Below are 24,090 nucleotides of genomic sequence, written 5' to 3' on the forward strand. Positions count from 1 at the left end.
CCATCGCCTCCATCTGTTCATCCATCTGTTGGTGAACACAGCTGATTAGCAAGCAAACTATGGAACTTCCAGAGAGCATTGCTTGGGGCCCTTTGATAGGCAGACTTAGAATGACCTTGCTGTGATTTAGTTGTGATTGGAATCTGTAATTCTGTATTTACTCTGTTTCATATTAGATTCATTCTCCAGTTTGTAAATGCTCATTTCATTGTTAGTGCACTTATGGGGATAATCCATGCTGATCTCACTGAAAGGTTGTGAGTATATAGCACTTGGATATTTGTGTCAAATGAAAAGTGTATTACAAATCAAATGCATTACGATTTAAAAAAAATACATGTGTATGTCTACATTGTCTTAACACTGAATTATCTGGTGGATTCATGTGATGTGTCATGTTGCAGCATTCTGGCAAACAAACAATGCAAGAGGAAAGTCAATTAGGATCTTTGTGGTGGACATACCCGCGCCAGGGATACCCCGTAGGTGGCTGTTGTTGTTCAAATATAAGACGATCTGCAATAGTAAGTAGATGAGGGAGGTGGTTGGGTCCAGTAAACACCAGATTTTACAGGAGATGTTTGAGTCCTGTTTATAAAACTGTGATTCACAACTTTTAACCCATATTTTTCTTAACCTTAACCAAGTGTTTCCTGTGCTTGAAATCTTTCCAGCAGCGGTAGAAAAGTGTTCCAGCCCCGTCTGAGTCCATTTACAAAACCTCTTCAAATGTAAAACCTGTGTTTCCCAGACACAAGGAAGTGTTTCTGTCTAAACTTAAACCAGACCTTGCGTTAAGACATGTTGCAACTGTAAATTTAATTTCATGATGCTGCTGTTCGCGGGTAACAACAAAATAAAGTTTAAAAAAAAAAAAAAAGTTGAACATGGCTTTGTGGGTCAACCAAAACAGGATTCTACTGTAGTTTACAATCCCTAGCAATGTTTCCAGGGTCCTGGCATACAATTCCAACACGTCGTGGATATTTCTGTGAGGGCTCATAGATTCACAGTGCGGAGATCTACAACATTTCCTAGATGACCCTCCAGTTCCGGAATGTGATGAGAAATATTGTTATTCATTTTCATTTTGTTTACTACATCTTAAGTGCTTCACAAAATAGCAACACTTTGGCTGTAAAACACTTATTGATTTCAGAGCCTTTGCCAAATGTGAGTATTTTCTTAATTGTGTTTGCTTGAACAGACGTGAAGGGAGTTGAACCCGAGTGATCGCTGGGCAAAATCAATCACTGCTATAAAGAACCATTTTAATCAGCCAGGGACTCCGATTACATGACACGTAACAACAGAGTGAGCGTTTGCCGAGCAGTATATATCTAGTCACAACACTGCACATTGTGTTGCATGACACCTTTAGTTGATGCAGGCTGTTCGACTTAATATTCTTAATGGGAACTGGTGCTACTGTTACCACTTTGTGTCACACTTTATAGAGGAAATGGCACCAAGCTAATTACAGTAGTGTCTGCACAGGCTGTTTTAAAGGCGCTCACAGCCAGCCTGTCAGAAGTGAATCACTATTGTTCAGTAGACTCGAGGGAGACACAACTGGTGCTACAGAAACAACAAAAGTTCTCAATATAAAATAAATAATGACTAATACATAAATAAATGAAATCTCTTCAAAAAGCATAAACACTCTTATTTTGTATTTCTTCTCTTATCGCTACCCACTACTTTCATTATGCTTTTGTGTCCCATGACTAACTGACCATGAACCCGTCCCTGACATCAGCCAACACAATTCCATGCAAGCATTCCTGACTACAACCACCCACATCTCCCTGAAAGTCAAGAAAGGGACTTTTGGGTGACACCATCCCATACTCATCCCATCTCCAAGGAGAGAGAACATTATTCTGATATGATAAAATTATAAGTGGGTTCAAGCAAACTACTGATATGTAACACATATAGCAGCAAATGAAGGCGATTAATGTTCGAAAAATGAAATGTGAAAGGCTCGGGGTGTGTGTTCTGTATTCAGCTTGCAATATCGCGTGCCCTTTTTTGATGCTAGTCACAGAGGTCGGATCTGTTCTTATCACAGCCCACCAAAGCGATACAGCGATGCTGCCCCTCTGCAGAAGTTGGCCAATTAGAAGAAAAGGGAGCTTTGAGGGACAGCCCGGTGGTGCAATGGTTAGCACTGTTGCCTCACAGCAAGAAGGTTTCGGGTTCGAGTCCCGGCTCGGGAACGGGATCTTTCTGTGTGGAGTCTCCATGTTCTCCCTGTTCCTGTCTGGGTTCTCTCTGGTACTCCGGCTTCTTCCCACCGTCCAAAGACATCAAGAGAAGACGAGGCTGATTGATACTCTAAATTGACCGTAGGTGTGACTGTGAGTGTGCATGGTTGTCTGTCTATATGTGTTGGCCCTGTGATGGACTGGTGACCTGTCCAGGGTGTCCCCCCCCCATGACCCTTAATAGGAATAAGCGGAAGACAATGGATGGATGGGAGCTTTGAGGGAGGCTGTCCTTTAAGAGAGAAGCATGCAATGTTACTCTGAAAAAAAAAGAAATAAAAAACCAACAGATGAAACTGCAAATGAGCAAAACTGATCCCTTTAAGTATACCTTACTTAATTGACAGTGTTTAAATTAAGTTGCTAAGATTTAATTGTTGAGTGATACATCTTGGAGGTGTGTTGTCCAAATAGCTGTTCTGCTCTCTAATAGCTTGTGCAATCCAGGAAAAAGGATGAAAAAATCCATAGTGCTTAATGGACTAAATTAAAAATACTGAGTGGCATTAAGGAATGATGAGTTAACAAACACGAGTTTGTTGCAGTTGAAATGGAGTGATTTTTTTGGGGAGATTAACATATCCCACATGGAAATGAGGTTGAAAATCGACAGCGTACCTTTTAACAGGTTGAAGAATAGCAGCCCCATTATGCAAATGCGGGTAATTTGTAAGTATAGCTTCATGTGAGTAGCAGCTTTTATGTTAAATACATTTACAGTGCAAGACTTGGTGCCTTTAAAAGATTAAATTTTCTGACCTGTAATTATATCACATCTATTAGACAAAGTGGTGTATTTCTACAACCACAGCCTGTTGCAATTCAGTAAAAAATAGAGTAGTCATGACTGAGTTACTTCAAAACCCATCACCGTTTTAGACAAGTAACACAACAACTCCTGATTTGAGTTTATAGATGGAAAAAAGCAGTAATGAGCAAATTTAGCAAGCAGATAGGAGATAATAGTTCAGGAATGGAGTTTCTAAACACTGAGGATTCTCTCTAATGTGAGTGAAAAGGTTCCTTCTCATCGTCGACCCTAAGCTATTCCAAAATACCGTGTAACAACTTCAGTCATTCCACACCATTATTACGAGAAACACGACAGTACAAATCCAATATGAGAAGCACGAGAGGGTCTCACACGAGAGCATCCTTCAGAGATTTACAATAACTCATCATTCTTTTCACTTTGCTGATTAAATGAACTGTACTTGGATACATTTAATGCTTTTCCCTGCTCACACACAGTGTTAAGCATCAAGGGGAAAATAATTAGGCCACAGAGGCTGTCTAAAGCATAAATATCCATTAGTAACACATCTATATTACAGGTCGTCCTTAAAAAAGGTAACTGGGGACAAGATGAGAACTGCACAAGAGCGTATGCTCGCGCACACACACACACACACACACACACACACACACACACACACACACACACACACACACACCACCTTAATTTGGCCTGCATGTACTTAACAAGTCTGTCCACCTTTAATGATTAAAACGAACTGATCTTTCTACAATAACAGGGGCAAACGTTCCCATACGTTAGCATTGAGTTCAGATATAACTTTGGGGGAGACATTTTTTTATTTATTATCTGTCCATGTATGAAAACACTTGGTACTTCAATTTGTACTTTCAGGAGTCCATACTCCACACGTGCAGTGGATCTATGGTAGTGGAAACACCTGTACTGATTGTTGTATTAAGAGAGTTTGAAAACAGTTTTTCCTGCATCCACACTAAAGTTAGTAACAACGTAAGATCATCCACTTTTCCTGTTTTTGCATGAAGCAGAGCTAATCTATCAAAATTTAAAAAACTAAAAAAACCAAAACACAACACTTGAGTAGAAATCTAACTTATGTAGCTTCTCTGATCACTGACATGCTTGTGACATTAAATCCTTTTTGTGCAACGAATGTATTCAGTCACAAGGAAACACGTCTACTAAGGCATGTGCTGTCGGTGCCACGCAGACATTCACACAGAACATCAGTACTCTAGCTTAAGATGGCGGTGAGATGTGCTGATAGTGTGATCACGTTCAGTGCATTCAACATAAAATGAAGAAACACAGAGTGGCCCTCTGGGGACTGGCCAAGTCACTGTTCAATATCCAGCGTATGCATATCTGCCTCTCAGTTCTCTGGATAAATGAAGCGTGTAAAAGAAAGGATCTCTGTATGCGCTCAGCAGCATTCAGGGGTTTTTCTTTTTTTTAAGCATGTCCTCCCTTTCCAACATTCATCAGATTCCACTTTTGGAACGACACACTTGCCAACAGTTAATAAATAGGAAAATTCCACTATGTTAATATATACACTGACATATTAATCATAGTACCTCACCAAAAATTGGACATTCCTGGGTCACACGGTTATTTCTAAGATTGGTTGAATTCAGCCCTTCGTCAAGTTGGACTTTGTACCACTTTATATTCCGCTCATGTCAACTGCATGAGTCAAATTTGTACCACAGAATGGCTTCCTGGTATTTAGTAAGAAGAAAGCTGATTGAAACATTTTAAACGGAGGGACATGCTGATTACACATGAGGACAAAATGTCACCAAGTAAAACAAAAACCTATTTGGGAGAATTTCATGTGGATGGTACTGTATTTTTTTGGGGGGGATTGTAAAACTATAAAGAAATGCCAAATGATCCCCTGTGCTACATTCATAACGTGTGACTGAATGCATAAAGAGAGAGGGAGGGAGAAAAAAGAAAGAGAGAGAGAGAGAGAGTGAGAGAGAGAGAGAGATTTTTATTATAAGAACACCCAGGAGAGGGCTGCCTTTGCCTTCTGAGGACTGGAAGTAACTCCAAGGTCAGTGGGCTTCCATCAGGGATTCACTCCATAGTGAAGAACTAATTAATTAGGCCTAATATAAGACAATGGTCAGATTGCCAGTTCTCCCCCTTGTAGGAGATAGAAGGCGATGCACTGCTAGTCTTTCTGATCCTGTGTCAGGTCAAATGGCAGCCTTTTTTTTCTCTTCTTTTTACAAAGCTTGATGTGTAATCCATCTTTGAAGAATATGCATGCCCTTTTTCAGAATGGCCTTATAACACATGGCCATGAAACACAACTGCTGAACAGTAATTGAGGGTTAAGAAGCTCACTCAGAGTACACGGCAGGTGTTATAGAAAAAAAATCTTGCAGACAGACAATGGCAGCACAAGTCAATTGGGTTTTTTCATACATTAAAAGGATAGTTTGGTTAGAGACACTCATGCCCAGTACGTTTCTCACATGCTGTGGATAACGGTCAGCTTGTCCTCAAGGAATCAGCGCGATGCAGCAGCAGGAAGCATGGGAAGGTGGCGCTGTGGTACGAGTACCAGCACCAACATGTATCCGAGCTCTGCATTCCCATGGGACATTTTCTTTTGGGACTACATTCCTCAATCACGCAGCGTTTGAATTCCTACGAGCAGCCGCAGCAGTACGTTATGTGTAGCGCACCGTGTTACGGATCTGGCCGGGCATCAGTGTCTCATGCAACTCCACATCACAAGAAGTGAACTATCCCTTGAACGGCTGCAGTGAGAACCTCAGGCAGAACACTAGAGATTATGATTCCCCAGCTAACAACGGAGTGTTTTAAGGGCTGGTGAGGTCAGGCACATAAAAACACTCAATATTAGAAAAGCACATGATTTGGGTTAAAGTCAAAATAAAATTGAAATGTTCCAGTTTCGCCCCTGTCTCACAATTATTTGATGATCATGTTCAAATTATATTTTTATATTGATAGGGAGAAACAGGGATCGTTCATGAGAACAGTCTACCAACCTAATGAGTTGGTCAGTGAGTGTATATGTGAGAGCAAATTCAATTCAGTCAAATTAACAGTTCGTGCCAGAGGTTTAAATTTAAGTTTTAAAAATGGGAGAATAAAACTATTAACCTGTGAGAATCTGTGCTTTTTTTAATCCATGACAATATTTCTTAAATGTTGTGTTCATTTCTATAACACATGCTAGAAGAGCCAAAAGAACGTTCAGATAAATATGAACTAAATAATTCAATTTCCAATAAAGCAGATATGAGAGGGACTTTACAACTCAGTGCTGTATGAGAAAGAAATCTGCCTCAACCACTTTTGTGAAAAGAACTTTAAATATCAAAAAGATGAACTTAATCAAAAATATGTATTCATAAGGAACAGGACAATAGCTACCTAACCTTTTCATATCCCCCGCCCTCCCGTATCTATAGAATATCCTTCGCCTGTTCAGTCCAGAAAAATAGATGCAGTGTGGGACTAAATTAGATTTGATAAGAGAGATGTATTATGTTCTGATGACAACGGTGCTCCTGTTACTGCTTAGCATATACGCAGAGCCAAGCACACACACTTACTCACTCTCCGACCTGCACACACACGCCACAAATTAACTATTCCTCTGAAATAGAGATGGACACACTGCCACAAACACAGTCTCACATGCACACACACAAACATACCCACACTCAGGATCTCCTATTAAGTCAAAGCCATTCATCTGAGAGTCTGTGTGAATATATGATAGTAATTAAATTCACCTTATTCTATCATGTGAGTTCTGAAGTGGATCTGACAATGATATGATGATAATCTGGTAGCAGCGGAGGTGATAATAATCACATTCTCCTCCTTACAAAGATCATATAAGAACTCCCTCCTACAGTGCTACAAGGCTCCTTGAGCAGGTGCGGGTTTTTTTCATATTTTGAGTCATATTTAATTTGCATATTTGACAGGAGGTGCTGTGGTGGTCATGAGAATCACTTAGATGCATAGGGAGAGCAAATAACATGACCATTAGGCCCGTCTGTTACAGTGCATTTTCCACGACTTAGACGAATGCTGTGAAGCTCTTCCTTGGCTTCTGCATCAATTATTTTATTGATTGCTATTTGGGTCATGTTAAGTTCAGGGGAAACTACGCCATGTGTTTCTTTTTAGCTGTTTCGACTTAAAAAAAAAAGACATAAGAACTGCATAACTTAAATGCAGTACTGCTGAGTATGTGCAATAAAACTTCAACACAATGACACTCGTTAAATCAACATCATAAACGGTAAAATGTTTTTCTATACTAGAGACACTTCAAACCACTTCACAAGACACTCACTAAATTATATTCCTGCACTGTCAGTGGAGGGGCATCAGAGTTCATTCTTGTTCAAGGACACTTAGGACACTTTCACCACGCAGCATTTAGCACGTTTCAATAGAGCCTTGGAACATTTTTTTGGGCTCTTCTGAAAGCAGTACCAACCTTTCTGAGACCAGTTATCTCAGACGGTATCGAGGCTCTATTGGTGTTCAATGAGCGCACAGCCCAACCTTGATCCAGCCCAACGGCAGGAGGCAAACCAAAACACGGATTGTCTTTCTGATGGAAACCACACAGCAGGTTTTCTATGGACATCTGGGCCCATTTAGATTTGCCAACACAATCTTTTTTTGCCCATTACAAAGACTTTAGTGAGAACATTTTCTGCTCTTTTGTTCCAACTATGCTTAATTCAGACAAGTTAAAACCCACAAAGCAAAAGTGCCCTCTCATATGGTTCTGTAGAAACAACACAGCAGGAACACAGAGAACCCGCTCTCCCCTCAAATGAACCTCCTCCAACAAACATGCGTTGACTGGTTGGATTTTGTTATAAAAATTCACATCCTGATCCTGATACCACAAGCTGTGAAAAGGAACATCCTTTGGCCTTTCTCGCAAGGGTATTCATGGTGTTGCGTATTCACACAATGTGCCTTTGCACCTTCAAGCCAAAACAAAACTGTCTTCTTGACAAAAAGCCAGGAGATATTTGCCTATTATCAACAAGAAGACACTCAATGCAGCATCAAGAATTTTCTTCTTAAGGACAGAGCAGTGGCATAGGAATACTCGTACTAATACTTCCAAATCCATACTGAGCCATGAACCACACAGGCCAAGTGCAACAGTCTGTCAGACTAGAGCTTTGCATGTTGCAAGCAACAGGCATGTAAAAGCTAATCATTTGTGCTTATGTTTGACTGTCCTGAGATTTCTTTGGGTTGAAAAAAATATTTCTGACACAAACACTGAGTGCCAGGTCAATTCGGTTTTTATTCCAGTAGATCCACACCCACTGTTTACGTTAACCGTGGGTGTGGATCTACTAATGTCTTCCAAAGCCTGATAATACACTCAAACACTCTTTCAATGCCACCCAGCACTTTAGATGCAGATCCTGATTGTGTTGGTTTGCAAATGTTGAGCATATATATCCACAATCTGTGTTTCTATAAATCCGAGAGACTGTTTTCTTCATTTTAGTAGGATAGGGAGGCTTTTATCACCCATTTAGCAGCATCTCAATGGGAGTGTCTCCAACAGTGGCAGGGTTTATAGAATCTTTCTGTCTGAGGCTTCTGAAATATAATCCTTTAATGGTTGTAGGGTTGTTGAGACTGAGGATAATCTCCCAGGTTTTGTTTGTAAAAGAGGGTTGAAACAATAAGTGAGTTTAAAATAAAAACTGCATGGCAAAATCATCAGGTCCAAAGTCTTTAGGGTGGCGCTGATAAGCAGAAGTCGTACACCAGTAAACACTTTCCTAGAAGCAACGTGTGCACTGTTGGACGGCCTAGACATTTTTTTAAATGTTTGTCTCATTTTGGGTGAAATACATGCACAGATTTTAAAAAAACTCCATCTTAGATTAGGAGATTATTCATCCATCAAGCCAGACTACTGCAAAACAGAGGGGGCAAAGTATTTTGCGATATCTCTGGTGTGTTTTTACGATGGAGGATCACTTGGGGGTGAATAAATTTCCATTTAACATCCTTGACAAAATCTAAGGGTGTGAAGGTTTTTTTAGGGGCTATTCTCAGCACCACGCAAGTAAGTACCTGCCATTCAGAAGTCCCTCATCTGTGGGCTCTGATATCAGGTATCAAGTGACAGGGCTTAAGCACCAAAACAATCAGTCTAGAACAGCAGCCTCTCACTGCAAACTACGGTGTTGGTTTGAAACTTTGATTGTTGTTGTTTTTTAGATGTCTTCTCATTTTGTCATCTTCACGAGTCATGATACTCCAGAGGAACTGTCACTCCTTAGTATAGACGGCACTTTTATGCCATGCACATGGCTGATAACAGTCTAGTCAAAAGTGTGACTGCAGTTAGATTGTGTCTTTCTGTGACACACTTTATATTTACTCCAAACTGTATCAAGTTGATATGTTTGCACATTCATTATTTGTATTGCTACTTGTGATGTGCTACCGTCAAGAATTTACTTCTGCTTTTATACCGATTTGAAATTAACTGTAGTTACAATCACAGAATAAGTGCCTACACGTGTTCTCACAGAAACTGAAGCAGTATCTTTATGAGCTGCAACACTGTCCTACTACAACAGCACCACAGACAATTCAGTGGATGGTTGAATCCAAAGTACTGTGCTGCTTGCTGTTTGAGTGCTTACATTTTTGGCAGATCGGCCCAGGGGGAGCTACACCCCTAACCCTCACACTGTTAGCACCGTATTAAACTAAATGAGCTACTGTACAACACTGCCATATATCACTTAAGTGGAATATTTTTAAGCACATAGACTTGCTGAGTGACCCAGATATGTGCTGAGGACTCGCAATGTGCAAATCACAATGTGGGTGTACGGTCTATACTCATTCGAGTGAACACTCTTCACTGTGGATATAGATTATGAAAGTAAACCACTAACATAAGGTCAAAGGCAGTGATTCATGTATGTCCATATGTGAAGGATCCATTAGCTACCAGGGCAACAAGGACAATAAGGTCATGTCCCTTTAAATCTCCATTTTTATTTTTCATAGAATCATTTCGAATGAAAATAGTGGTCTTCATAAACCTTCAAATAATTAACCTATATACTTAAGGCATGAAATGTATTCAGAATGTCAAGGCTCAGAAGCTTTTCCACTTAAATATCCCATTGAAATAAAGAGCTACTAACATGTTTTAGGTCCTGGATGCTATCGGCAGGGAGTTAGTATAATAAATGAGAACTCCGTGTTTAAACTCCTGCCTCTTGTACTGGAAGTCTCTGTAGTGGCTCATTGTAAAGTCCACACAGCACTCTGTTCTTCTGACAGCTTTCTTGTGTTAAGGACTTCAGAGGTGAACCAAGATTTACGGGTCAGTAAATCGTTTCGCTCTTAGAGATTGAGGACATTCTCTAAGGTTTGTTGCTAAAAATAAGTGGACATAATTTGGGAGTTTAGAAAGAAAATGCAGAACCAATCCATAGTCTTTAGGGTGGTCTGTTTGGGACATGCAGCACTTGTGTGTCAGTAAACACTGCCCAACCAGCAGTATGGGCATTGTAGGATGGCCCAGCTGGGTCACAGAAGAAAACTCCTTTAAAACTTTTTTTTTTTTTCCCAAACAAACTCAAATCAATGTTTTAAAAATATTTCTCTGTGTTACAAAGTCATTTCCCATGTCTTTGTTTTGTTTCGTTATATGGAGGACATTTGGTGGTGAGCAGCACCTCCAGTCAGGTGGGTTGCTGATCAAATGTCAGGGCCATGGGTTTTGACAGCAGCTCTTTGGGCTGCACTTGAAGCTATTATCTGGCATCCAGAAATCCTCACACTTTGGGAGGCTGCGATCTCTGGTGTCTGCTATCGTGAGGATTTTAAACTAGGGGGTCCTTAAGAAATTAGTCAAACTAAGCATGCCTTAATCAAAGATTCATCCATTTTTTTCCGCTTATCCTATTAAGGGTCGCGGGGGGAGGGGAGCCTTTCCCAGCAGCTTTCCGGGCAGAGGCCTCACACTGGACGGTCACCAGTCCATCACAGGGCCAACACACATAGAGACAAATAACCATTCACACTCACAGTCACACCTACGGTCAATTTAGAGTATCAATCAGCCTCGTCCCCTCTTGATGTCTTTGGACTGTGGGAGGAAGCTGGAATACCAGAGAGAACCCACACAGGAACAGGGAGAAAAATGGAGACTCCACACAGAAAGATCCGTGATGGAGCCAGGACTCGAACCTGGAACCTTCTTGCTGTGAGGCGACAGTGCTGACCACTGCACCACCGTGCTGCCCTTCATCAAATATATGTCACACAATATTAAGATATACCGCTTAAGAGAAAATAAAACAAAAATCATCTGGAAAAATGTGGACCGCCCTGTAAATATAAAGCTGCACCCAGACCAATTTTGCTGAAGCCCTTGATGTCATTCAAATTGGACCAGTCAGATGAGCAGAGGGCCCCAACTTGGAGTTCTCTGCAAAACTGCTCCGGTTTGCATTGCAGTAATTTTTAGTTTGCTGAACTAGCCAATCACAAACCTGTCAGTGCACATTTTGTATAGATGACCATGTAACAGGCTGTACTTTTGTTTTAGTCATCATGGTGAAGACAAAAAAACAGTTGTTCTGCAGTCCTGTTCATATTTCAAACTGCAGTGCACCATTTCATAAGCCACTGAAAAATATTAATTTTGATTATAATTTCTCATCTCCAGGGACCTTAAAACTTAATTTAATGAAAGCGCTTGCCAAGAAAAAAAACTGAGCGCAACCTTCATATATTATGTTGAAAACCTTTTTATACAGAGACATTTAAAGGTCTACATGAAAGGATTTGAAAAGGGATTTGAAACAAGGACAGCACGGGTTTAGGACAGACATTTAAGAGCTATTCTTTACTTAATGAGGACCCATATGCTCATTTCCAGCTCTGTATTTCTATTCTGAGACTCAAATTACCTTTGCATTAAATATTTTACATTATATATATATATATATATATATATATATATATATATATATATATATAAATTTAAGGACACGTTCAGTCAAGAAGCTTGTTTGCTTGGTTTTGATTCAGAAGATAAAACAACCAAATATTCGTATTTGACACATGCCGCAGTTTAGCAGGAGTCAATAGTTGTCTCCAAATAACAGACTGGTATATTGGTTATTGGACTTGTTCACTTAAGGAAGATAGACGCTGTGTCCGCACTCCTCAGACACATCATGTTGGATGTTATTGCAAAATCTTAACAATTATGGAACCTTATCTTGTTATTTTTTCTGCTCTGTTAAAGACATCACTCCTGTTGCTGAATTCCAGAAGCATCCCAGATCATCACCTGATCGTCAACATGTTGTTGTATTTTTCAACAGAGCATGTTGCCTGTTTTAAAGACCAAGAGACACTTCCAGATTACCAAAAATTTGACCTGATCGGATACATTTCTGTACTATTGTTTGCTACAGATAAAAGCAACCCACATGAAGAGGGTGGACAGCAAAGCGACTGTAAAGAACAGAAAATATACTGCATATAAACTATACATCAATTTGCAGCTTTTCAATAAGAGCAGAGCATAAAAAAAATGCCCTCTCCTTCAGACAAAGAGAGAATAGGAAAAGAGGGGGGTGAGGAAAGTAGGGAGAAAAATCCTTGGGAGACAGGGCTGCATGACAAAGAAATAAAGAAACCAAAGGAAATAATAAAGAAGCATGCACAAACAGAAATATGAATTGAGAGAGCAACCAGGAGTAATAAAAAAGTTGCACGCAGCGAGGAGGGCAGAGAGCGCCACAGAGAACAAGATAAACAGAAACTTGGGAAAGGATAGCGAGAGATGAGAACAAGATGATGAGCAAAGGGACAAAAGATTGCCACAGGTGTGACTCAGAGAGCAGCATGGTGACCCAGTGATTCACCCAGCAGGCGCAGCTTCCATCCCACTGGGAGGTCAAAGCATCTTAAATGACCTATTACAGCTTACTTGGGGTTTTTTTTCTTTCTTTTGTTTATTTTATGTGCGCGCAGCCTGTACTTAATATGTGTGTACAGTTCAGTACGAGCTGTACCTGTGAGTGTCATCCTCAAGTAATTCTAAAACTCTACAGCACCAGGGCGATTTTTGTGCCAGAATAATAGATTACCTGCTTCAACTGAGTCCTAAAGGGAAGGAACGTGAGGTCAACAACGCTCAAAAATGAATGGGCATATGCATATTTTGCGATTTCTTAGACTGCTTTAACTGAAAATACCAAATTAAATTGTTGGTTGCCTATCAAAAAAAAATTTATCCTGCAAGAATAGTGACTTAAACTCAGATTGTGCACATCTACACGCAACATATTGCCTTCAGCACCCTGAACATCCAAACGTAGAGCTGCCTAAATACGCATTAACAGAGGATAAGACCTACATTGGGATGATTATGATTCAGCATACAGTAGTTATAGTGTCAGTAAATGCAATCAGACAAAAATTAACAATAGAAAAAAAGATATAGTGCTGGAATAAAATGTGGATTATTCCAATTCACTGCATTCTTTAGCTGCATTGCAATACGGAGGAAAAGAAATTAAGATACTGTAAAAGTCTGACATTCAATCAAAACTATCTTAAACTATAAACATTTTGTGAGCGGTTGACCGGAGCCTTATTGTTCTTGTTTTATTTACCGCCTTTTGCTCTAGTTTTAAACGAGATACAACCCAGCAGAGATGGTAGCAACACACATATTGGCTTCATCTGTCATGCATCATTCATTTACATCATCAGCATTACATTTTCCTTCATCTTAATCAACAAAGTTCACCACTTACCTGATGGGGTCTCACAGAGAAGACATGACTTTCTTGAATACAGCATTTCTCCTGATTCAAGCTACATTTGTATCATTGTTTGGGTTTCTGAACCAAGTCCATCCCATCCGTAGAGGCTACTTAGATGAGTTAAACCCCGCCAGCTCACCGTCCCACTGTCTCAGCAGTTAGGGTGCCAGGTCAATGGTCATTAGGTTGACACAGGTGACCTGCTGTGATGCAGGTCTAATGGATAAAGGGGACTGTCAACAGTTAAGAGTGATGGGGGGTTGAGATGTTGCTGCGTGGAAAGCATAAGGGCAGACAGTCTAAGTGGTTGTAGGCTGAAGATTGTATGTCTTTTCAGTGAGAACAGAAAGGGGAAGATTGAGAGATGGAATACTAAATTTAGCAGTACCTGAATGTGCTCTTTATACACAGATTTTGGCAAATGTTAACTGAGGTCAAGTGGATTCCTCAGTGGAAAGAAAACAACCTGGCAGGCATCATTGCCATGTGGTTGATACGCAAATATATGCTGATTTAATGGCCGACTCAAGAGTTCAGATTCAGAGGAAATAAATGAAAGGAGGAGACAACTTTTGGCATGACACAAATCTCTGTGTGCGAGTGTGGCAGAAAAAATACAAAAAAACAAAAACAAATGAAGAATGTCTGGATGATGCGAGTCCATGGCAGAGTGGGAATGACAAACTAAGGGAAGGAAAAGGAAGGTAGGATCATGCAGGTAATTGTTGTATACGCTAAGCCTTCAGAACTGAATGGTATGTGGCTAATATAGCGGATTTGTAATGAATAAGGGCTTCCTCAGCATATGGCCCTCATTCCTCAAAATAGCCATGAAGGTTTTATTGATATTTAATATGTATAAAGCCCCAATACATATAAGATACAAATTGACAATTCATTTATATGAATTAATTCATTAGCATTTTCATTTTCCCTCGTGCGCCTGAAGCAATTCATCTCTCTCTGTCATATTATATACGTAAGTACAAACACACACACACACATATACATATATGTATACAAATACATACATATACATATATACAGATACATACATATACATATATACATATATTTACGGATACACATATATATACACATGTATATCTATAGATATACACGTATATCTATATATATATACACATATATGTATATGTATATATGTGTGTATATGTATATATGTATATATATGTGTGTGTACATATGTATATGTATATATGTATATATATGTGTGTGTATATATGTATATATATGTATGTGTGTCAAACAGTTTGAGGGGTGGGTGCTACTCTTCCTAAATGTCTGACAGCAGCATGAAGAGGTGCATCGTAGACATTTGCTGTACAAAAAGGTCTTTCTTGTTGCAGCAGCTACAATCACTAGATAAACGTTGATGTTCCGAGCCAACGGAACCTAAAATACCACACAGTAGAACAGAGCATGTTCTCCCCGGCCTCGGATGATGACACATGAAGTTTCACTTGATATCCAGACAACCTCTTGTGCCAGCTAAAACTGTTCGATCATGTTGAGAGTCAGCTGCTGCTGTGTTTGAATTACAATTATAAGAGGATGTAAAGATTAATTGAAAATCTTTGTTAATGAGGTGGAAATGTATTTTAGAAGCTTCCAAGTTAAAAGCTAATTAGCCTAAGTAGCTTAGGTCATGTTGACTGTCAGGTACCTGGCAACATTAGTATGATACAAGGCAGTGATGTTGTTGCCGTGACAATGGCGGCACCTTTGATGTGTGGTGGTCAGCCGGCCAAATTCTCTCTTGGTAGATTATTCACAAGATGCCCCTTTGCTCTGGCCCTGAAATCTTTTCCTCATTTTCTTTTTAGTCTCCATCTGTCAATCACTCTCTCCCATGCTCCTTGTTACCAACTGTTCCTCTCGCTCTCGCACCCCTTTGAAGTGTAAGTGTGTGTTCTACGTTGGGTGAAAGCCCCCGAACATGCTTCACTAAACGTGAACGAAAGTGTGCTTGTGAAAAAGTGTGCATGCATATACAGTAGAGTACATGGAAAGTCGTGTTTAAATGAATGACGGGCAGGCACTTGTGTTTGTATGAGTGTGTATGTGCAGAGTTGCATGTCTGCTTGCATTCATGTGATTATACGAGCGCAAGTTACGGCTGCATGCAGGGTTGAGGACCTAAAGCCAGAGTCTGCTGTGTTTAGCTGAGTTCATCTGAGACGAGAGAGACCCCAGCTGACTCATTTAATACACACACAAAAATACACTGTTTTATCACGCACCAGAGTGTGTGTCAGAACGAAGGGCGGAAGAGATAGAAGAAAACAGAATGTGGAAAATGAGAAGACAAAATGAAAGAAGGAATGAGGTGAGGAATTAGGAGAAGGGTGAAATAGCGCTTGGTCATTTCCCTGATTACTGATGTGGAAAGAGAGAAGATGTGTGAGAGAGACACAGAGAGGGAGAATTTAGGTTCTTGTTCGTTCCCCGTGCAAGAAACAGCATGTTCTGCCCTCTAGTCCAATAACTGGTCTGTTAGATTCATCCAAATTGAAAAGCATATGAGAGCATCTACCTTATTATGTGCATCTTTCTCTCTTTTCCATCCCTTTCGATTTTCATTCTCATTTTTTTTCTCCTTTTTCTTGGCTTCTCACTATTATAGTTTACTAAGATAGGTAGTTCTAATTTTTGCTTTGGGTGGAAATTATAACAGTCTAAATAATACATTCTGCTGAGCTACTATCAATCACTATTCTCTATTTCTGCTTCTTTTTCTTTTGTTTTTGTTGTCATCTGGTACAGTAGCTATATTAGATTATTTAGTTTCACAAAAGACCTTAGGACACACTACATTTTATTGTTTCACTGGCAAGTGGGGAGGAATGGTTGGATAATGGCGTGAGGATGAGCACGCTATGTTCAGCATGTCTATTTGATGCAGTTTTTTCTTTATCAGTCCTCCATACTGTCAAAACAGCATCTTTAGGGACTATCACCTCACCACTCAGTCATGGTGGTTGCTGCTTGTTGGTTCCCTGCGTCTCCCTCCTCCCTCTCTGCTTAACTCCCCTCTCCTCTTTCCCCACATTCGCCCATTCATCTTACATGTATCTCTCTTTCTATGTCTCTTGCCCCCCACTAGCCTGGATTAATTGTTACATAGTTTTAACACTAAAGTAGCTGTTAGGGTTGGATGGCTGACCGCCGCTGGGTCTAACCTTGGGGGATGGGGAATTGGACAAGCATTGGCCGTCAGACTTTGTTAGCCTCACACTGCTCTTGTCACAACTACACTCACAATACAACCTGTTTACTACCAAGGCCCCCCTGCAATTACCAGCTCCTCAGCAGGGGCAGAGCTAGTGCCTGGGGAGAACTAACACTATCAGAAGAAAAGGGGGGGGAAGAGCGAGGGAGAGCCCCATTAAGAGTCTGAGGCAGGGTGGTGGTTAAGTGAAAAATCGCAGAGGGGCAAGCATGCTGCGAGTGTTTGTGTCTTTATGTGTGTCTGATTGTAAGAGCGAAGGTACAATTGTTTGGCATGAGAAATTCAATGCTACAGGGGCGGTATGGTGTTGGAAATGTGCGCAAAGAAGGGCAGAAGAAAGCAGATAATAGACGCTCAGTGTTACAGGCCTTTGGAAAATCCTTCTTTTCCTAATAGTCTATAAACCAACCATTAAAATGATTGAATCAATGATGGAAGGAAAGATCTAGGCAATGAATGATAGAGTGAATGAACAAGGATTTTAGGGTGCTGGGAATAAAATAAAACTGTTTACTACTATTGATGTTTTGGAGATATAGTAGCATGTTAACCTGTGGCCATGACCTGGCTCCTGACTCATGGGGACAGTGGGGCAGTGAAACAAGCAGCAGCACAGGGCCCCTAACACAACAATGCTTCTCCACCGTCACATGCTGACTGATGTGGCGACAATCAAAATATGGTGCACAGAGTTTTGGATTATCATTCAAATGAATGTATTTTCCAGAATGTCACCCAGAGATGTTTTTGAGTTTTAGGAATGAATGGTGATGTCATGCTGTTCATGGGGGGGGGGGGGGGGGGCAGTACATTTAAATATTAACAAACATTAATTAAAAAATAGAGAAACGGTTTCCTATTATTCAGCCATATTGAATCAATGCATTTGTGCACATCTCTCATGCTTTTCTATTTTTGTCAAGTTAATACTCCTCCAGTGTCATTACAGAAGGTTTTAATTTGTTACTGAGATCATTGTGCATCTCGCCACCACAGGGTCATGTGTTAATATCGTTAGATATAGAGTATCTCTCTGTAAAATTACAGGTGCCTGATAATTATTGGTGTCCAAGATAAAAGGGCCCTTGTAACATAATCTGACATATTTTGCTTTTGTTGCAAACAATAAAAGCAGACCCTCAATTCACAGCCAGACTATAGGGCTATGGGATAAAGGATATGTAAACAAGTCAGGAAAGGAGAGGTTATCTCTTAATTATCTGGTGATGAGTAATTCACACGCTAATTGTAGCAGACAGGGTCAAGTTGCAGCAGCATGTCTCAGTTTAGTTGACAGAGCGCTTAACAGTCTGCTGTTAACACTCCCTTTTCTGGGTTCTGGTAAAGTGCCAGGTGATTTCTTTCAAGGGGACATGGTTTAGTAGAGAAACATTGGGTTAAGGAGCCCGTACTGCCTGGACTAACTGTTACAAAACTCTTAATACAGCCAACAGACTTCACGTTTTCCCAGGAGTATCTGGAAATAAAATTCTTGCAATTAACCTAAATGGTGGCGTACACGTCTGCTTTACACTTCTGCGGTAGTTCTCTACAGGTGTAAAGTGTATTAGGTATATTAGTTTCTAATGTGTTTCGCCCTTCTTATCTATTGCTTCCAAAATATAGCAAATCTACCATCTTTCTTTTCTAATCCACCAACCACGCTTGTCATTTTCTCAATCATAATTCACCAGATACTCCTGGAAGCCATTCCCACCTGAAATCTCATCATCCCTCCAATCTGTCTTTCATCTCTCTTTTTTCAATCTTCCCATCTCTCCCAATTTCAGTCTTCTGTAACTGTGGGAATAGCTGTAATGATAGTCAGCTGTGGTCTAAAAGTGGAAGGAGTGTTTGTCCTCGATCTCCCTGCCCACTTACACTGCACATCTACACGGATGGACTTGATGGCAGCCACCCCCACCCCGTTGTCGGCCTTGCAGTAGTAGCGACCCCCCTGCACCCTCTGGATCCCTTCGATGCGCAGTGTCTCGTTGTAAATGGATGTTTCCTGGAACTTGTCTGATGCACTGCCGGCCGTCTTTGTCCACCGTACCTAAAGAGGAGAGAAAAAAGCAAATTCACAAAGATCTTCTCAGCAAAACCAAGAGGTACTAAAAGACTGAAACGGTAAGACAATTGTGACACAAATAGAGAAACAGACAGGTAGTCTCAACATGTCTACACAGTGCAGCAAAAATGTAAGAAGAAAACAACTCAAGCATCTTTTAAATTCATGTTCTGCCAGAGTAGCAATAATTACACCTATAAAACAATATACTCTCATGACATTTTGTTCCTACAGCTTAAAAATGAGGAACAAGCAGTTCTTCAAAAGACAATTGATAATCTTGATTGAGGAATACAAGGCAGATAATTCTGCTAGGTAAAATCTGTGTAAGTTCCTGGTCTCTCCAGTTTTATCGGCTCATCAGAAGCAGCATCACTGTTTTTTGTTGTTCTGCTCTTTTGTACATTATACAAATATCTAAAGGATGTAGTGTATTTTATTTTGGCAGATTTTTTTCTAGCCCCTATCCCATCTGTCACTGTTAGCTTTTCTTCTGAGACATCCTCATCCAGTTTTTATTTACTCAGGTTTAAAATGACTAAACATGACATTGACATTAATGACTTTCTTTTTCTTTGAACACTTACAACCGAAGCGTTGTGGAACTTTATGGATTATATCAACTCCACAACACATAAACTTTGGAACTTTCTAGATTTGACTATTTGCACAAATGAGCACAGATGTTTAGACACCACAACCCAATTGCAAAAGCAGAAAAAGTCTTCCTAGAGCTGACAGCTGTTATTAAAAAAAAACACAAAAAAAAACATATCAGAAGTTTTTCCACAGGTGAGTTTCAATGGCGAAGAGGAACTGCAGCACAGAGGTGAAGTTTGGGTTCAGGGCCGTGTAAATCTGTGTTACAGCCTACCTCTGGTCAAAGTGCTCATCATCACAACTCCCTTAGCGAGAGAAAGTAAAACAAGCACTGATGTTACTGAGTTCTCGAAGTATTATTTTCATTAATCTGATAAAGGGTACAGTAGCTGCGGCACGTTGGTGCAGTGGTCAGCACTGTGACCTCACAGCAAGAAGGTTCTGAGTTCCAGCCCCGGCTCGAGCATGGGATCTTTCTGTGTGGAGTCTGCATGTTCTCGGCTTCCTCCCACAGTCCAAAAACATCAAGAGGGGATGAGGCTGATTGATACTCTAAATTGACTGTAGGTGTGACTGTGAGTGTGAATGGTTGTCTGTCTCTATGTGTTGGCCCTGTGGTGGATTGGTGACCTGTCCAGGGTGAACCCCGCCTCTCGCCTGAAGGCGACCCTTAACAGGATAAGTGAAAGAAAATGGATGGATGGTACAGTAGCTGCAAATATTTGTAGTTCACTTTAGTCAAAGTTAACTTACTCTTTGGAGAACTGTTGTATATTACTGAGGTATGTTGAAATTTAAAAAAAAAAAAAAGTTTCTCAGCCCTAAGCCTGCTTTTCATATCCATGTCTTGCAAATGAAAAGTTCTGGCGAAAAATGTGTTTCTCTGTTTGGAAAAAAAAAAAAAAGATGGACGTCAGCACCACATTACAGGAAATAGAGCTTTAAAAAAAAAAAAAAGGTCAACAAAAGAGAAAAAAACATTTCATGTACAAACATACTGTCTAGTACGAATTTCTTAAAAGTGGCTATGAGCTGAAATTCATGTCCATAAAACAAATTAAAATGGCAAAACAGACTGGATGAGTCTTGACTTCAGTAGACAAGTTATTAGATTGTCCGACTAATGATCAAAAGTATACATTGGTTATCGGTTTTAAAATCTCTGCACCAAAGAGTGGGAGCTAATGACACTAAGCCCTGTAGTCATGCTGTCCATGATGCTGAACTCAGACCATTTAGAGATTTGACAAACTCTATATGGCTTTTTCACGCTTCAATTATCCCATCACGCCATGGGGATCCTGCTCAGCAGACAGCTACATGATACTTTTACTCATTTAATCGAATGCACAAACAAACTCATGCTTCACAGATACATGAAAGCCTGTTAAAGTCATCAGCGATGGAATTTTTGTCCTTGCTTGTATGTGTGTGTGTGTGCAACTTCCATTAATCCCTATTAACCCTTCTATCTGTTATCAACCTCGACTATCAACCATATCCTGTTGAGGAGGTCAGAGAGGATAATGGGCAAAAGTCACTAGCACAGTGCGTGTGTGAGTGTATGCATGTAAATGTGCGTGCAGGAGTGTGCATAGCAGCTTTCAGGCACACTTGCTTGCCTGTGTTCCTGACAATGTACACAGTATAGGTTTACATATTCACTCCTGCTTGGAAATACGACTGTGCATGCTGGTTAGAAAGCAGGTTATATGGATTAGTGGATTATCAGAGGCTGTGTAAACGCGCCGTCTGTTGATTCAGCTCTGTTTGTGGGAGGGATTTGTAAGAGGCAGACTGCCATTGATCAATCCAGCCAAGGTGAGCAATGAACCAAACCATGCCTCTCCATGGTTTAGTAACTCCAGTTTGCATGCACGTGTGTGTTTGGACTTTTGTGAGAGACACTACAGAAGGAGTGACAATGAACGACAGTGCATCTGTAGTTGTTCTTCTTTCTATTCAAGGATTAAAGGATAAGGGGAAAATGTACAAAACATAGATATTGCACTTGATCTGAATGTTGTAAATGGAGCTATTCAGGGATTAGAGTTCAGGAATATTAAGAATGGGCTTAAATTTAGAGGAATAAATGTCTCAATTATTTAAGAGACTTTGGAATTGGGGAAGTAAAATTACACATAGGCTTGAGCTTCCTGTACCTCTGAACACATTAATTTTTAAACACAGTGACTTGACATCAAGTATTACAAGCAATTTATCTGAAAATCTTATCCCGTCAGGTCAACAGAATTGTTTGAGAATGTTGCTGAAACTGTCAGAATCTGATCAATTCTGCTTCCGTTTAATTGTCGAACTAATTCAACAAAAACACTTTGGAAACTTCGCAAACCAGGAAAGGTTAATTGGACCCACTCCAATCAATCCCGGTAAATCAGGGATACCCAATGCATATTTCTGTCAGAAGACCACACGATGGGCAATGCTGCACGTGGTTGTAGGAAACAGTAGAAGGGGTTGTGAACCTGGAAACAAAATTCATCATCTTGGTCCTCTAGAGCCATCAACCAGCAGAAAATGGAGAGAGGTCTGTTGCTCTTCCAGATGAAACCAAGGAATAATATGGTTTTGTCTTTGGCTCACACCTGCTGTACCTGCACCAGCCATTTTTCCACACATTGTTTGGGAAGAATCAGTAAGTGCAAACAGCTCAATCACATAAAGGTTCTCTATGTCGGCTCATTCAAAAAAAGGTGGGGTTTATCTCCCATTTACTCGTTCTCCAAAGAAGGGAAAAAAATGAAATGAACAACAACCCTTTTACAAAATTATGGGGATTTCCCCATAATTTTGATGTTTTAATCAACCTTCCATAATGTGAAACTTTAAAATCCTTAACAAAATACACTGAAAAAAAAAACACAACTAATTGGTTGTATTTCAAAACTTTCTACTACATTAATCAATGGTTGAACAGTTTTCAAGTCTGTTCATTACTTTTCATCACCCCCCCCCCTTATTTCTCCCATCCCAGGGTGCCCCACATGCAAGATGCTTCACCTTTTCCAGCGTCCCTCACACAGGGTTCAGCTTAACCTGAGGCTCCCCCACGCCTCCACTTCTGACAGCATATACAGAAAGGGAACAGGTAATCAGCCCACCCTGGTCTTGAACTCAAGTCCACAGCGAATGAAGCATTGCTCACTGACTGAAAGACCACAGAGGCTCCTTGGTGCACAGGCTGCTCAACCCCAGTGATGGGACTCCGTTACAACCAACCACAATGTAGAGCTAGAGTGGAATCATTTATCCTTCGTCCTTGCCCAGTGTAAATGACATCAGTCTGCGACACCAAGCACGGTATCTGTTTTGATGGTGAAGATTCGGATGTGCGGTGTTACGGATTGTTGCATTGCTTCTTTGACCTGCTGTCCGTATTGAATAAAAATAAACACACTGAAAAAATTCTGAGGGATTTTATCAGAAAATGAACTGTTGACCTAACATTGGGAGGTGTATTTTTTGTTGAATGATGACAGGTTTTAAGGTTTTGGCAGGCAGCTGCTGTCACTTCTTCCCAGTGCTGGCAATGAATCTTTAAGTGGTATACGGAGTACTGCACCAGCCTAGTTTCACCGATGGTAAAAATCATGCATCCTAAGTTTATGTTTGCTTCTGTAATTTTGTGTATGTGTGTGTGTGTGTGTGTGTGTGAGGAAAACAGCTGACAAGATTAAACAAAGACGGTGTAGATAGAAGCAGCATATAAACATACCATAACACCGCCCAAAGTGTAAGGAAATGCTACCATTAAATGAGTATGTAAGAAAACTGTGTAAGGAGACAGAGATGTAGAAGAAGGGAGGAAGAGTGTGGGGACCATGAGAGCTGATGAGGGGTTCTGCATGTGTGGAAAAAAAAAAAGAGTGCATGTGTAAGTAAGATATATTTCTTCTCTGAACGTGAGAGAGAGCGAGAGAGAGAGAATGAGAGGGAATGATATATACAGTATCGCTGGCAGCTATGTGATGGGGAGAGAAAAATGCAGCACATTGGGAGTTGCTCCAGCGGGGAGGAAGATGAAGCAAAATAGAGAGGCGATATTGTGAATAAAGGGGATATTGTATGTGATGCAGATGACAGCCAGGCAGTAGAGGAGCCTTTGTCTGCCTGTGACACCGGCAGCTTAAACCCATCACCTGCAGTCTGACCTCTTTCCCTCTCCATCCACAACTCTTTCCTCTCTCTCCTCCTTTGGCAGATGTGTGGCACTCCTACTTTATTCCCACTGTAAA

General features: G+C 40.4%; 1 protein-coding gene across 4 annotated transcripts in view; it reads right to left on the reverse strand.

The window, feature by feature from the left end:
• The window catches only part of mdga1 (MAM domain containing glycosylphosphatidylinositol anchor 1), a 166,245-nt gene that overhangs the window by 81,868 nt on the left and 60,287 nt on the right, over window positions 1-24,090 (reverse strand). For all 4 annotated transcript variants that reach the window (XM_086187760.1, XM_086187742.1, XM_086187750.1 and 1 more), the window contains one exon: window positions 19,045-19,219. In XM_086187760.1, the coding sequence (XP_086043886.1) occupies window positions 19,045-19,219 (175 nt within the window). The remainder of the gene's footprint in view (window positions 1-19,044; window positions 19,220-24,090) is intronic.

This window comes from Aulostomus chinensis, chromosome 2, assembly GCF_037954235.1.
Source record: "Aulostomus chinensis isolate RoL2024-O1b breed Wild chromosome 2, RoL_Achi_v1.0, whole genome shotgun sequence".
Lineage (NCBI taxonomy): Eukaryota > Metazoa > Chordata > Actinopteri > Syngnathiformes > Aulostomidae > Aulostomus > Aulostomus chinensis.